Source organism: Calcarisporiella thermophila, assembly GCF_041956535.1.
Source record: "Calcarisporiella thermophila strain CBS 279.70 unplaced genomic scaffold VTP21scaffold_13, whole genome shotgun sequence".
NCBI classification, from domain to species: Eukaryota; Fungi; Calcarisporiellomycota; class Calcarisporiellomycetes; order Calcarisporiellales; family Calcarisporiellaceae; genus Calcarisporiella; species Calcarisporiella thermophila.
The window spans coordinates 377541-389943 of NW_027192203.1; the positions used below are offsets into that span (position 1 = coordinate 377541).

Sequence of the window (12403 nt, forward strand, 5' to 3'; positions counted from 1 at the left end):
TCGAGGCCGGCGATGGAGAACGTGATATAGGGGCTAGGAGGGGGGAACGCCGGCGGTCTCGACTCGAAGATGGAGAGGGATCACGTGGACGGCGTCTGGGTGAGGGGGAGCGATGCCGCTGATTGCTTCGATGGGACCTCGAGTCTCGGGGCGATGACGAAGCATCTCTCCGTCTATGCGGTGATCGTGAACGTCGGTGCCGGTGTGGGGATGGGGATCGTGAGTATCTACGCCGGCGGAGAGATGAGGACCGGGATCGTTTACGATGCCGCGGAGACGGAGATCGCGAGTGTCTACGCCGACGTGGAGATGGGGACCGTGATCGTCTACGACGCTGCGGAGACGGAGATCTTGATTGTCTATAGCGGGGTGGAGACGGAGATCGGGATCTTCTGCGACGGTACGGAGATGGGGACCGCGATCCTTTGCGACGCGGAGGAGATGGAGACCTCGAATTTCTATGGCGGCGCGGAGAAGGAGATCGCGAATGTCTGTGCCGTTGCGGAGGCGGAGATCGTGGTGGGGAACGCTTCCGTTTTTTGTCGCTAGTTTCATGACCGACAGACCGTTGTGGGGAAGGAACTAGTGAAGTGAGGAAAGATTAAATCTGAGAAACAAGGAAAAGAATCTATAGCAAGAAGAGCAAAATACTTACTGTCACCGACGATCACAGGCCTTTCATCTTCAGGGATTTCCTCTTCTACCTTTGGAGGTGGTCGCAATGGGGCTGAATCGGCTTTACCATGGTTAAGTGTCGTCCAGCCGCTCTCTCCCTGGCTTTTGAATTTCGCTACTTTGCTCACAACAGGTTCTCCTGCAGGCGAGAAAGCGTTAGAGCAAGGTGGACTGAAATAAAAAAGTAATAACTTTTACCTCCCAACACTTCGTAATCCTGCATTTGCCCCGATTGCTCCTTCCCCTCAAAACTCCACCCGCCCTCATCCTCATCGATGATCGAGAAGGTCGATTTTGAGGGTTTTCCTTTTTCTTTCTTCTTCTTCTTCTTTTCTACCCCATATAACTGTGCCAATTCTGAAGCAGGTGTCAGGTACTTTTTCAGATATTCTTTTGAAGTCATGGCAACCTCGCTGATTTCGCTCTATCCAAGATATTCCTCTCTCCTCTCCACTTGGTATAGTCACGGTAACCATACACACGTCACGAATGCGCCACCTCTCCTCGAGGAATAATTAAATTGCCTCTAAGGCGGGTCTTCACTTCTCAAGTAACCGACGCTAAGGCCATTTGACCAAGTTCAAAGACAAGGCCGGTCTATGACACTCCTCTTGCACAGTAGGGAATTCTAAGCAAGAACGCATTTTTCTTCCGCAGATATGTCATGCCTAGCCCCGTAGACTTCGTACTATTAGGTGAATTCGCTTCTTGACGGCCACTGGCCCATCTACCACTAAATAGAGCCGATATTGGATGAATTAAAGGCCACATTGATAAGTACGGTGGCATCGGACCCATTTATTCAAGGCCTTGTTCTCTATGGCTTTTCTATTATATATACATTAAATATATTTGAAATGATACTTTACTTTACTTTACTTATTTTCTGCGTAAGCAGACAATCGCTCAGAGAGAGTTTGCATTTTACTAACATCCCAAATCTGATCTTCTTGATATGGTTTATTTTCTTAAGGTTGCGCTAACTTGTCCCGACGGTCAACATCGGAATTAAGGTTGTCTTGGGCCTACTTCTCCTTCATGGGAAATAGGAAAAAAAATCTTAGGTTAATGATGTCGCAAAAAATTCCTGGTGGCAAGACAGCGGGGCGCAGCCATAGATTCTTCTACTGGCTGTTCTCGAGAGTTTTCTGCCCCCATCAACTTGAGAAAAAAATGACCAACTACCTTAACCTCGGCGATAAATCTGACGTCAAGGAAGTTATATCTTGCCTCCAACCGTTTCTTCAAGATGCATCCGGTAAATAGCGATGTTTTCTCCTCCAATGGAATCGAGCCATCGAGCTAGCCATATCCAATTGTGTAGCCTTAATAAAACTCGGATCTGGAGAAAAAATCCAGTTGGTAAAACAACTGAAAGATGATCTCGAAAATGATGTGCTACAAGAATCATGGAATGACAATGGTAACATTCCTGGACATTGAATTAGAACCTGAAGACGATGCATTTACATTTTATATAGCTAGAACACTCGCACTTGAGACGATCAAAATATGCACAAGAGACGCAGAGATATGTGCAGCCTTTATGGAAAGCAAGGTGGACTGTAAAAAAAAAAACATACATAGAAGAAGTGATGAGCTAATATCTCCTATTTTTTAAGGGGATGGAGTTACTTTTAAAACTCTCTGGCCTTGAGCCACCGATTACAGAATTGGATGACTGTGTGTCCCAAGAGGCGCTCAAGTGTATTGCGAATACGTTGCTGTTGAAACCGGACACGCGTAAAGTCTTTGAGAACAATGCTCTTGTCACTGCATGCATCGCTAGATTAAAGGTTTATATATGTTTCAATGTCAAACTGGAATCCCCTCCCCCATGCTATGCTAAATGGGATGACTTTTATGTATCCTAAAGCTGCCCAACTTATCGATCGAATCGAAGTTTTTGATGGCGAGAATATTGTTTGTATTGACGGCGGACCGCTTGCTGGTGGTGGAGGAGCTGCTGAAAGACGGCACTTTTACAGAGCATTTCACAAAGGTAGCCCTTTTGTTCTTCAAGCCACCGTTTCTTGATCCATGGCTCCTAACCAAAGTTTTGTTGTCAGCTCCTTCGTGAGAACGTGGATGCTGCCATGGCCCCCAGCCACCAAGCCATTACTCCCGTCATGGTGATTAGCGAGCTGCTTAAGCTTCTGTTTAATTTGATGATGAATGCTCCCAGGTGCAATAATATTGCCGTAGACACGAAGCAGTATGAGAGGTATGATGCTTTTGTCTGTACCATAATGGGGAGGGTGGATGGATTTTTTCTGACCGTGACGCTATTCGATCCAATAGCGCCGTGGAGTCGATACGCGATGTACTCCTCAAGATACCCCCCGCTGAGCCCATACCGATGGCACCTCCCCACTCCCACGCGGTGCACGCATTGCTCAATTTCCCTGTCTTGCCGCCTTCGCTCTTCACGAGCCCTTCTGATGCCCCCAAGTCCCTCCGCGAGAAGGACGCAGCGGGGTCCTATGCGATCGTGGATTTCCTCATCCAAGCTCTCAAAGCAACAGTGGAGCACACCCTTGTCGACGACGATGACGACGGCTGTAGGGGCGTTGCGGATGCGGACGAGCTCATTTCCCCGTTGGCGCTCTTGATGGCCAAGATTGCCACTGAGGATAAGGCTGCTCGCAGCAAAATGCGGGAGAAGCTTCTGCCAGATGACACGTAGGTACCGCTGGGGCTAGCTACCGTTTCCCCCGTGAATAACAAGCATGCTATGCCTTCGTCGTAGGGACCGCACCAAGCCGCTGGGCAAGGGCAAGTCCTTCACCCACAGGCTCATCCAGCTGCTGACCTGCATCACCCTGAACAACTCGCGCGAGGCCATGGGAGAGCTCCTGTTCACGCTTTGCGATGAAGATGGCAATTATTCCCTAGTTCGGAATCATCCGCGTCCATGCACTAACCTGCCGATTGCCTTATGTAGCTAATGTGTTTGCGCATCGCGTTGGATATGGAAACGCGGCAGGCTTTCTCATGTCGCGCAACATCCTCATTCCGCAGCCGGGCAGCGACCGCGCCCACGACGAGCCCTCCGAGGGCCGGACCATCAACCCCATCACCGGCCAGTTCGACGACTGCGCCCCGCCCGTCAATCTGAGCGAGATGACGGACGAGGAGAAGGAGCGCGAGGCGGAGCGGCTGTTTGTGCTGTTTGAGCGGCTGCGCAAGACGGGCGTGATGGAGGTGCAGAACCCCATCACCGAGGCCTACCAGTCCGGGCGGATGCAGGAGATGCTGGACTCGGAGGAGCGCGCGAGACGCGGCCACGGCAAGGCGGCCGACCGCGACAAGACAGATTAGATCGATGGGGATGTTTTAGGAAACTCTTATGCGAACCTTTGAGCCACATTCATGTATCTCGTTGGCCAATTAAAACATTGCAAAGCGAATAGGGGATTTCACACCCCGCTCGCAACCTTAATGAAGCAAATCTGCTCTTAGTGTGAGGGATTTTTTTTTTTTCAGACTCCATATTTTTATTTTGATTTTTCTCTTTGCTTGGCCTCTTCATCCTCCCAGCAAAAACAAAGGGCGCGGCCAAGCATGCAGATGAATTTCCTCGCTCCCAGCCTGACAAAGGAGAAGCAGCCTCCCCCCTCCCTCGCGGAAGATCTCGTCTCGCGGCGCCCGTCTGCAAGCACGGTGGGCACCGTCGACTCGAGCGACGCGAGCGATGTCCTTTGGACTCCGCCCGCTGAGGATCATGCCAAGGCCGCCGTGCTGCCCTCGCCAACCACGGGTTATGAGGGTAAACAAGAGGTGTGGCATTGGATCCGATCCATGTTTCCTCAATCCCCCTCCGCAATGCCGTCGCAGCCCGCCAGCGCTGTGAAGGCAAGGGAGCCGACGCTGGAGGCCAAGTGGGGGCGTCTCAATGTACGTGTAGGGAGTGGGGCGAGCGCCCAAGTGTGGGTGCTAAAGAGATGCGCGAGCAGCCAGGAATGCGTTGCAGTGAAGGTTAGAATTATGATTGATTGAGCATTTCCCCTCCCCTCTGTTCTGTTCTTATGAGCGGCCTTGTTTTTTTTCGGCGGGCGGGTGGGGACAATGCAGAGGTTTAGGAAGCAGGCGGCCCGGGAATCCGCAAGGGCATATGGCAAGAAGCTCTTCTCCGAATTCTGCATCAACCACAGCCTCCGCCACGAGAATATCGTCGACACCTACGACCTCATCCGAGACGAGGTAGGTCCCATACACAGCAGCTGCATCTTCCGCCGGCGCGGTGGGTCTAACCGGCTTGTCCTTTGTGTTTTCCAAGAAACAACGCCTCTGCATGGTCATGGAGTACATGCCGGGCGGCGATCTCTCCAGCCGCGTCCGCCACGGCGATCTGGGGAAAGGCGAGGCCATGTGCTACTTCAAGCAGCTGCTCCAAGGAGTCGCCTACCTCCACTCCACGGGGGTCGCGGTAAGTTTGGGCTTTCCCGTTTTAGCAGGGCCGCTAAACTCAAAGAGGGAGGCGTTGCCTGGATTTTGGCTTGTAGCACCGAGACATTAAGCTCGAGAATCTGATGCTGTCGGCCGACGGTCGCCGACTGAAGATCACCGATTTCGGGGTTGCAGACGTCTTCCTTTGCAGCGGGGATCGCGAGCCCCTCCGCTCAGCAGGCATGTGCGGGAGCGGTAACCAATCCATTCTCTAGTGTGTGGTAGGCTTGGAGGAGAGACTGACGCCCCTTTGCTTCTCAATACGCGTGTGACCCCGATAGCGCCGTACATCGCCCCCGAGCAGTATACGAGAGAGCTGTACCACGCTCCCAAAGCCGACGTGTGGTCGTGCGGCATCGTGCTCTATATCCTGCTCCGCTATACGTTGCTTTGGCGTCAAGCAAACGAGGACGACACTGACTACCGGGTCTTCAGGCATGCGCGGCAAGTCATTGCCACCTCCCCGACCAATATTGGCAGGGAGGGCGGGCGTTGGTTTGCTAGACAGTTCGGCGGCTACGCCCCCATCGACCGCGTCGAGGAGGCGGGGGCACGGCAGCTTATTTATTCAATTCTGGAGCCGGACCCCACCCAGCGGCCGAGTGCTGACCAGCTGTTGCAGCATGAGCTGCTGAGGCAAATAGCGTGGTGCGGAGATCTCAAGCATGGCGACAGGAGTCACGTGCACCCTACAAGGAAATGACGGCAGGCGCTCCGTTGGACGCACGGGAGTTCCACGGAATACGATACCTTATGCCGGAGCCAGTGGCATTGGCGGGTGGACTTGTGTGGGTGCGTGTGTGTGTGTGTGTATATATATACCTAACGTGATGTTCACTTTATACTTTCTATATTCTCTTCGTTTGTATTTATTCATTGCTCTAATAATCATACTGGCACTCATGGCACTCTTGGGCTGGGTTCTACCCATCCACTAGACTAAAACAAAAGCAAACGCAAAAACAACGATGGCGGCAGACAGAGTTATAAGCGCATAAACGAAAAAAAAAAAGTTTATTAGTTAAAGATAAAAAAATGCTTCAATATCCATGTTTTTTTCCACAACGAATATATATATATAGATAGATAGCAAACTCATTACTGTGATGATGGATGTCCCTCGCGCTCTTTAACCGGGTCTAAAGACAGAAAGAGCAAGGGGTTTAGGGGTTAGCAAAACACTCGGCATGCTATCCAATGCATTCAGTCCTCACCGAAATAGGGGTGGCGCATTGCCTCGCGCGGCGTTAATCGATCTTGGTGGTCGTAGCGTAGCAGTTTGTCCAGGAAGTCGATGGCGGCAGGGGATACAAACCGCTGGTTCTCTGCGGTGATGAATTTGTTCCATGGTTTCCGTGGGTACCTGTAGAGGGAGAGATCCATCGCGTCGGTCACCCTGGGCATGGAAGGGGAGAGAAAGGGGAGAGGGGGGGCTGGGCTCACTTACCTGCCAAGGATGTCATCGTATTGCGAATCCAGCTCAATCCCATACTTCTTCAAATAGGCAAATAGTTCGTCCGTTCCAAGCACCTTTGCGATCTTGACAAGCTGGTCGTAGTTGTCGTGCCCGTGGAAGAAGGGCTCCTTGCGGAAGATCATGCTTGCGAACATGCACCCAAGACTCCACATGTCAAGGGAGTAGTCATATTCTTGGAAGTCGACGAGCAGCTCGGGGCCTTTGAAGTAGCGTGATGCAACCCGCACGTTATACTCCGTCCCCGGATGGTAAAATTCAGCAAGCCCCCAGTCAATCAGCCGTAACTAAAGAAATACAACACATCAATCCAGCCGCCATGCGATCTCTCCCCCCCTAGACACCAGCAATGCTTACGGTTCGCTTTTCATGATCAATCATTACATTATGCGGTTTTACATCGCGGTGCATGATGCCCTTGGAGTGGCAGAAATCAAGGGCCTAGCAAACAAATTCACGGCTCAGCACATGGCCCCGAAAATGGAGGAGGCGATCAGAGGCAAAGTCCTACCTTGAGCAGTTCCAGCATATAATACCGAATGTCGTAATCAGTAAACTTGGGGTACAGCGTCTTGAAATCGGTGTTATTAATATACTCGAAGATTAACGATGGAGTCTTCGACTGCAAGGCAAGGAAGAAAAGGAAACGGTTAACATTTGCCCATCCATGCGCATCGTTTTTCCATGCACGGCTTACTTGTGGATCGCGCACTACATCCAACAGCGAGATAATGTTTGGGCCGCCGGCCAGGTTCTGTAAGATCTTGATCTCCCTCTTGATCTTCTTCTTCTTCACGGGCTTCAGCACTTTGATGACACACTTTTCGCCCCGCATCGCCATATTTACGCCCTCAAACACTTCGGAGTACTTACCGCGGCCGATTTTGCGCACGATTTCGTAGTTATCTTGGGTGCTAGTGATCGGAGATGGGGGAGAGGGGAGATGATGAAAAATAGAGATTAAGTCCCCAATCTCGAGGCCAGCATGAAAAAATGGAGATAGTTACCCCCACTGAACCTGCAAGTTGTCGTAATCCCAATAGTCGCGAGGCATGTTTTGGTTCACATAGGCATACTCTCGCGCGATGCTTGTGTAGGACATCTTGACACCAATATATAAGTATTCAAAGTGATATTCTACTGAAAAAAAGTCTCGTTATAAATCCAACGAGAGAATGGTTGAAACAAAGAGGTAAAGAGTGAGATTATAATAATAAGCTAAGATCCTTCAGATGGTGTCGTGCCCGTAATCAAAAGTAAACATGAATGGATGTTGATCGCGCTCGCGTATTTTTTTTTTAACTCTTAGCACGAAGTGAGACGCAGTAAAATTGTTTACAAATCGCCCATTCATCTTCCACTAGTGGAAATTTTCTTGGTTAGGAGACCCATTTTATTAGCGTCGTTTTAAATAGCATATTACAAAAAAGAAGAAAAAAAAAAGAGCAGTGTGATATGAGGAAAAAGTCGTTCAAGCCAGCTCTTAGACAAGTATATTGAAGTATACCTAATAGAAATTTTGAAGCACCAGATATACGGGTATTATCCTATCATATTGTACAGCTCTCTATATATCAGCCATTGCAGTATTTGGGCGGAGGCTCTTCTCTCTCTACGTAGAGCGGCAATGGCTCATGAAATGGCTCCTGCAGCCAATATGGCTGTCCACGCATATATGTATATTCCCCTTCACTATTTAAGGTACGGATGAAAGCATCCTCTTGTGAGTGGTTTTTAGCTTGGCAATGCCGCACTAGGAGTACAAGCAGCCGGCCAGTTGCAGCAACGGCTGGCACTGTGGTCACGATGATCCACCATATACGCAGTGGCAATCCCGTAGCTATATTGGATACTCTAGGCTCCATTGTGGAAATCTCCTCGCTCTTGAAGTTGGAGTGTTTGGTCGAATTGTATTCGCAAACCGAGTTCGGACCGCAGATGCTGTTACTATCATGTGAATAGAATAGCTCGGTTACATACGCCGACTACAATTAAAAATCCAACTCTGCCCCAAAAGGGAGGCATACTTGGAGCAGTGGCTATCATTGACACAATATTTCCCAATCCCGCTATAGGCTACACAGCTCGTAGCTCTTTCGTCATTGGCAAGGGGCACCGTATAACAATATCCATAGCGTATATCACATGCGGCAGTTTCACATTCGTCGAATGACTTCCTGGGTGGGAGCTGGCATACCCCATTGCGGCACAAATGGCATTCGCTCTCGACGCAGATTTTATAACAGTCCAGCGTGCATTTAGAAAACGTCATTGGAAGTATGAGTGATATAATTAAGAGAAGAAGGAGCAGGGATGCCATAGCGTCATCTTTAAGGATGCGGCGAAGAAGTGTAGAGAAGAGAGTGAGACTCGGGGCCAAGGACCGGCCATTTAATTCTATGATTCTACACTTAATCGGAATAATTACTAGAATTGGTGACACCAATGCGGAAAGCTTTAAATTGGAGTGTGCTAATCTTAAATCTCTCTCTCCTGTGTTCCGACGCAACAAAGATGAAAATTGACATATTCTAAATGTTTACGTATTCAGAAGGGATAGCTCACAACATGAGTTCAATAGCTTTTTTATTTCATTACTTCTGCGTTATTCCAAAAAAAAATACTGTTATTATAGACTGGGTGGGAATGGTTGCCTTGGTTCATAATTTCTCATTATCGCGTGTCTGTGAGGATTAATGTTGTTTGATTAGGTCCGAGAAAATCAATCCTTGAAATAAAGGCCATCGAAGTTCTACGAAGCGCTGAGAGGGCGTAAATTATTTGCGACTCATATTCATGGTATTAATTGCGTCCCTTCACGCTCATCAGTCTTCTTTTTTACAGTATATCCATCCAATAAAGTATATCCTGCCGGGGCAAAAACACACCTATGGGTGCAAGCACATACTTCGAAATGTTTAGGGAATAGGGTTCTATCTCTCATATACTAATAAATATTTGATTTTCATTCAAAGTTATAGCATGTTTAAAATAGTTGCAAGATGCAGTAGGATATCATGGAGAGAGAAGCCCAGAGAGAAAACGCCGTCCAAGCACTCAACCCGGAACTCCCGCTTCCAAACTTTATCCCATTTTGCTTAGCGGTTGGGCCGCTACCGTTGTTCAACGCGCCAAGTGGACGTGGGGTGTAGGTGACGCCGTTGAGCTGTGCAGCAAGCTGGAAAGCGGCTCCGCCCCCCTCTTCATAGAAATCGACGGTGATAAAGTTTGGAATGGCGCCAAAAGTGGCGCGACAATTGTTGATGTGGGATGCAAGGCTTTGGGTATTGGTGACGGCAGCCTAGTAGGGGATAAACACCAGGTTTAGAACTTACACATTGGAAATAGAAAAGCGCCGAAAATGGCAACGTACCGCTCCTCGTTGGGGTATTTTAATCTCATTGTTTCCCAGGAAAGTACCATAAATAAAGCTGGCACGAGCAAGATAATAGGTATTAGCGACTTCGGTGGAACAGAGTTAAGGATAGGATGACTTACTGGTTTAGGTTGTACATGTCTCCTCGTTTTCCAGTCTTTGGCCGATCCACCACACATTTGAACTGGTCAGGGGATGGAACTTCGAAAGGTGTCTCATATATGTACGTGAAGTGATCCAAGAGCCAGGGCTGCGAAGGATCGGTTCCAACATCAATGAAGTTGATAAGCCGTTTATTTGTGCTGACGAGCTCTCCAAGGGTCGGCCAGTTCTTGTCGTTAGCGGTTCTGGTGTACACCAGGTCCAATACTCCACTAGCCTTATAAACCGCAGCGAAGGTTGCGGCTGGGAGCTTATCAAAATTCTCCCATAGGATGGTAACAACTTCGCCGGGGTTAGAACGCAAGAATGCATTAATCTGCTTAAGTGTATCCCCGAGGCTACCAGCGTCAAGGAGGCTGCATGAGGTGTGGCAGAGCTCAATAAGATTCGTCGCGTTAGCCGCGGGAGGTTTGTGCGCATCCAGCATGAGGGCACGCACGCCATCCTTTAGCTGGGTTGGGATATCAAAATTCTGATTAGCTGCTATGTTTTTGCCGAATGCAAATGAATTGTGAGTTGCTATTTGGGCATATTGATTGTAGGGCTTGGCGCATAACTGGGGATAGCCATTGCAGATCTGCTGGGCTGTGGAGAGAGAAAAAAGAAATGCGGAAGCAACTAATGCGAAGAGCATCATTTGCTTAGAAGATAAACAAAGAGCGAAATGAGATAAAAACGGGGGGGAAAGCGGGGGGAAATAAAAGGAAAAGAAGGGGAATGAGGGGAGGGGAACAAAAAAGGCTGCGAAAAAGAGGGGTATGATGAAGCGGAAAGAAGGGATTTACAGCTATGAAAAGAAGAATCCGCAAAACTCTTTTATCTTTGGAAATGAACAAGAGGAGAACAGCTCTACCATTGTACAAAATTATAGCTTTGACCAATTATGCCCCCCTCTAGCCTATTATGGAGCTTTCTATTTTAACGAACATGCATCTCCTCTTTTTAAGCATTAACAAATCAACTTAAGATAATCGAACTATCTATTTAAGCTTTAGCCCGCTTGGTGGCCAAATTTCTAAATCACTTGCAAGGGCTAAATAAGATGACTGATAATCATCGTATTCCAGTGTTCGTCTTAATGGTAATTCGTTCTGTTGCTGCTGTATACTGGATCCATTTCTGAAGCCGGGAAATTGTTTCCCTCTCTATCCGCTATCAATAGGGCGTGGCGGGAAGCGGAAAAACGAGTATTGGTTTAGAGCTTGAGAAAATTCTTTCCTGTCCATTAGTGGAGGGTGATGATTATCATCCAAAATGCAACGTCGACAAAATGTCCAAAGGCCAGCCACTAAACGATTACGATAGGTGAAAAATACGCTCCTTTCTTTGTTTTTCGAAGATGAGAATTTTGTTATTAAATTTCCATCGATTCAGGTTTCCATGGCTCGCCTGCTTGCGTTATGTTGTTGAGAGACACTTAGAAAACAGCGACACTAAGGCGGTTATACTCATATGCTCAGCATTGAAGCAAATATATCGCGATTTTCTTTTCAGGAATCTTACAAAGGCAATCCCTGTGTTTGTTTACTTGGATGGGTCCCGTGAATTGCTCCTGGAACGATTGGAAAAACGACAGGGTCACTTTATGGGGGCAAAAATGCTGGATAGCCAGCTGGCTGATCTCGAAATTCCATCGGAGCATCAACTAGTACGAGTTAAGCTGAACGATGAGAAACAGCCTCTGGATGTGGCTAACGAGATAAACGGATTGATCTCGAAGTATTTAAAGGGTTAATAATGTGTAATATGCTGTATGGTCCGTTTTTAGTTTCTCCAACAATTAAAATGGAAAATCTTAGAAGAGGTTACCCACTCCACACTCTCTCAAGTTATACCTTTGCTAGAGAGCTCTGTGTATCCTTAAAACCCCCCAAAACTCCCTCATGCTCTTTTTTTTCTGGTTTCGCGAAAAATTCTATTAGTTTATGTAAGGGATTTTGAAGTGTTTCGGAAGGGCTGGGTTGGGTGGCTTAAATATTGGGGGACGCTTTGCCCCAATATAGCTTCGCCTCGCGTATATTAACCTCATAAAACTGGCCTTACGTTGAATACCTATTAGCAGTGATATCGACCGGCCTGCTTATTCTGATGTGATAGGAAACGTAGCCATCTTTGTAGTGTGGGGCGTCTTGCCATGGAAATCGATTTTCTAGGTGAAATCCATGGAATGTCAAATTCCCAAAGGTCTAAATCCAAATTGACTCGGATCTCGATTTGATTTCGTTGTTTGGCTATGGATTGAGGGCATTTGGATCAATAGTTTCTTC

At 48.2% G+C, this 12403-nt stretch overlaps 7 protein-coding genes across 7 annotated transcripts; 3 read left to right on the top strand and 4 right to left on the bottom strand.

The window, feature by feature from the left end:
- Window positions 1-33: 33 nt before the first annotated feature.
- On the bottom strand, window positions 34-898 carry VTP21DRAFT_2073 (uncharacterized protein; the record flags this gene model as incomplete). Its single annotated transcript, XM_069392228.1, has 4 exons — window positions 34-491; window positions 559-582; window positions 656-814; window positions 874-898. 4 exons carry the CDS (start codon window positions 896-898, stop codon window positions 34-36), a joined length of 666 nt encoding a protein of 221 aa, XP_069250650.1.
- Window positions 899-1848: 950 nt separating this feature from the next.
- VTP21DRAFT_2074 (uncharacterized protein) lies at window positions 1849-3996 on the top strand (the record flags this gene model as incomplete). Its single annotated transcript, XM_069392229.1, has 9 exons — window positions 1849-1933; window positions 2000-2098; window positions 2157-2233; window positions 2298-2471; window positions 2552-2677; window positions 2745-2899; window positions 2977-3357; window positions 3425-3555; window positions 3620-3996. The coding sequence occupies 9 exons, from the start codon at window positions 1849-1851 to the stop codon at window positions 3994-3996; spliced, it is 1605 nt and encodes a 534-aa protein (XP_069250651.1).
- A 243-nt stretch (window positions 3997-4239) lies between these two features.
- Window positions 4240-5827, top strand: VTP21DRAFT_2075 (uncharacterized protein; the record flags this gene model as incomplete). Its single annotated transcript, XM_069392230.1, has 5 exons — window positions 4240-4653; window positions 4750-4878; window positions 4955-5104; window positions 5181-5319; window positions 5406-5827. 5 exons carry the CDS (start codon window positions 4240-4242, stop codon window positions 5825-5827), a joined length of 1254 nt encoding a protein of 417 aa, XP_069250652.1.
- A 395-nt stretch (window positions 5828-6222) lies between these two features.
- Window positions 6223-7700, bottom strand: VTP21DRAFT_2076 (uncharacterized protein; the record flags this gene model as incomplete). Its single annotated transcript, XM_069392231.1, has 7 exons — window positions 6223-6263; window positions 6339-6487; window positions 6572-6885; window positions 6956-7039; window positions 7110-7220; window positions 7296-7512; window positions 7606-7700. 7 exons carry the CDS (start codon window positions 7698-7700, stop codon window positions 6223-6225), a joined length of 1011 nt encoding a protein of 336 aa, XP_069250653.1.
- Window positions 7701-8172: 472 nt separating this feature from the next.
- On the bottom strand, window positions 8173-8870 carry VTP21DRAFT_2077 (uncharacterized protein; the record flags this gene model as incomplete). Its single annotated transcript, XM_069392232.1, has 2 exons — window positions 8173-8545; window positions 8626-8870. The coding sequence occupies 2 exons, from the start codon at window positions 8868-8870 to the stop codon at window positions 8173-8175; spliced, it is 618 nt and encodes a 205-aa protein (XP_069250654.1).
- Window positions 8871-9584: 714 nt separating this feature from the next.
- On the bottom strand, window positions 9585-10773 carry VTP21DRAFT_2078 (uncharacterized protein; the record flags this gene model as incomplete). The annotated part of the gene is made up of 3 exons (XM_069392233.1): window positions 9585-9899; window positions 9972-10029; window positions 10097-10773. 3 exons carry the CDS (start codon window positions 10771-10773, stop codon window positions 9585-9587), a joined length of 1050 nt encoding a protein of 349 aa, XP_069250655.1.
- Window positions 10774-11178: 405 nt separating this feature from the next.
- Window positions 11179-11871, top strand: VTP21DRAFT_2079 (uncharacterized protein; the record flags this gene model as incomplete). Its single annotated transcript, XM_069392234.1, has 3 exons — window positions 11179-11217; window positions 11299-11441; window positions 11511-11871. 3 exons carry the CDS (start codon window positions 11179-11181, stop codon window positions 11869-11871), a joined length of 543 nt encoding a protein of 180 aa, XP_069250656.1.
- Window positions 11872-12403: the final 532 nt, after the last annotated feature.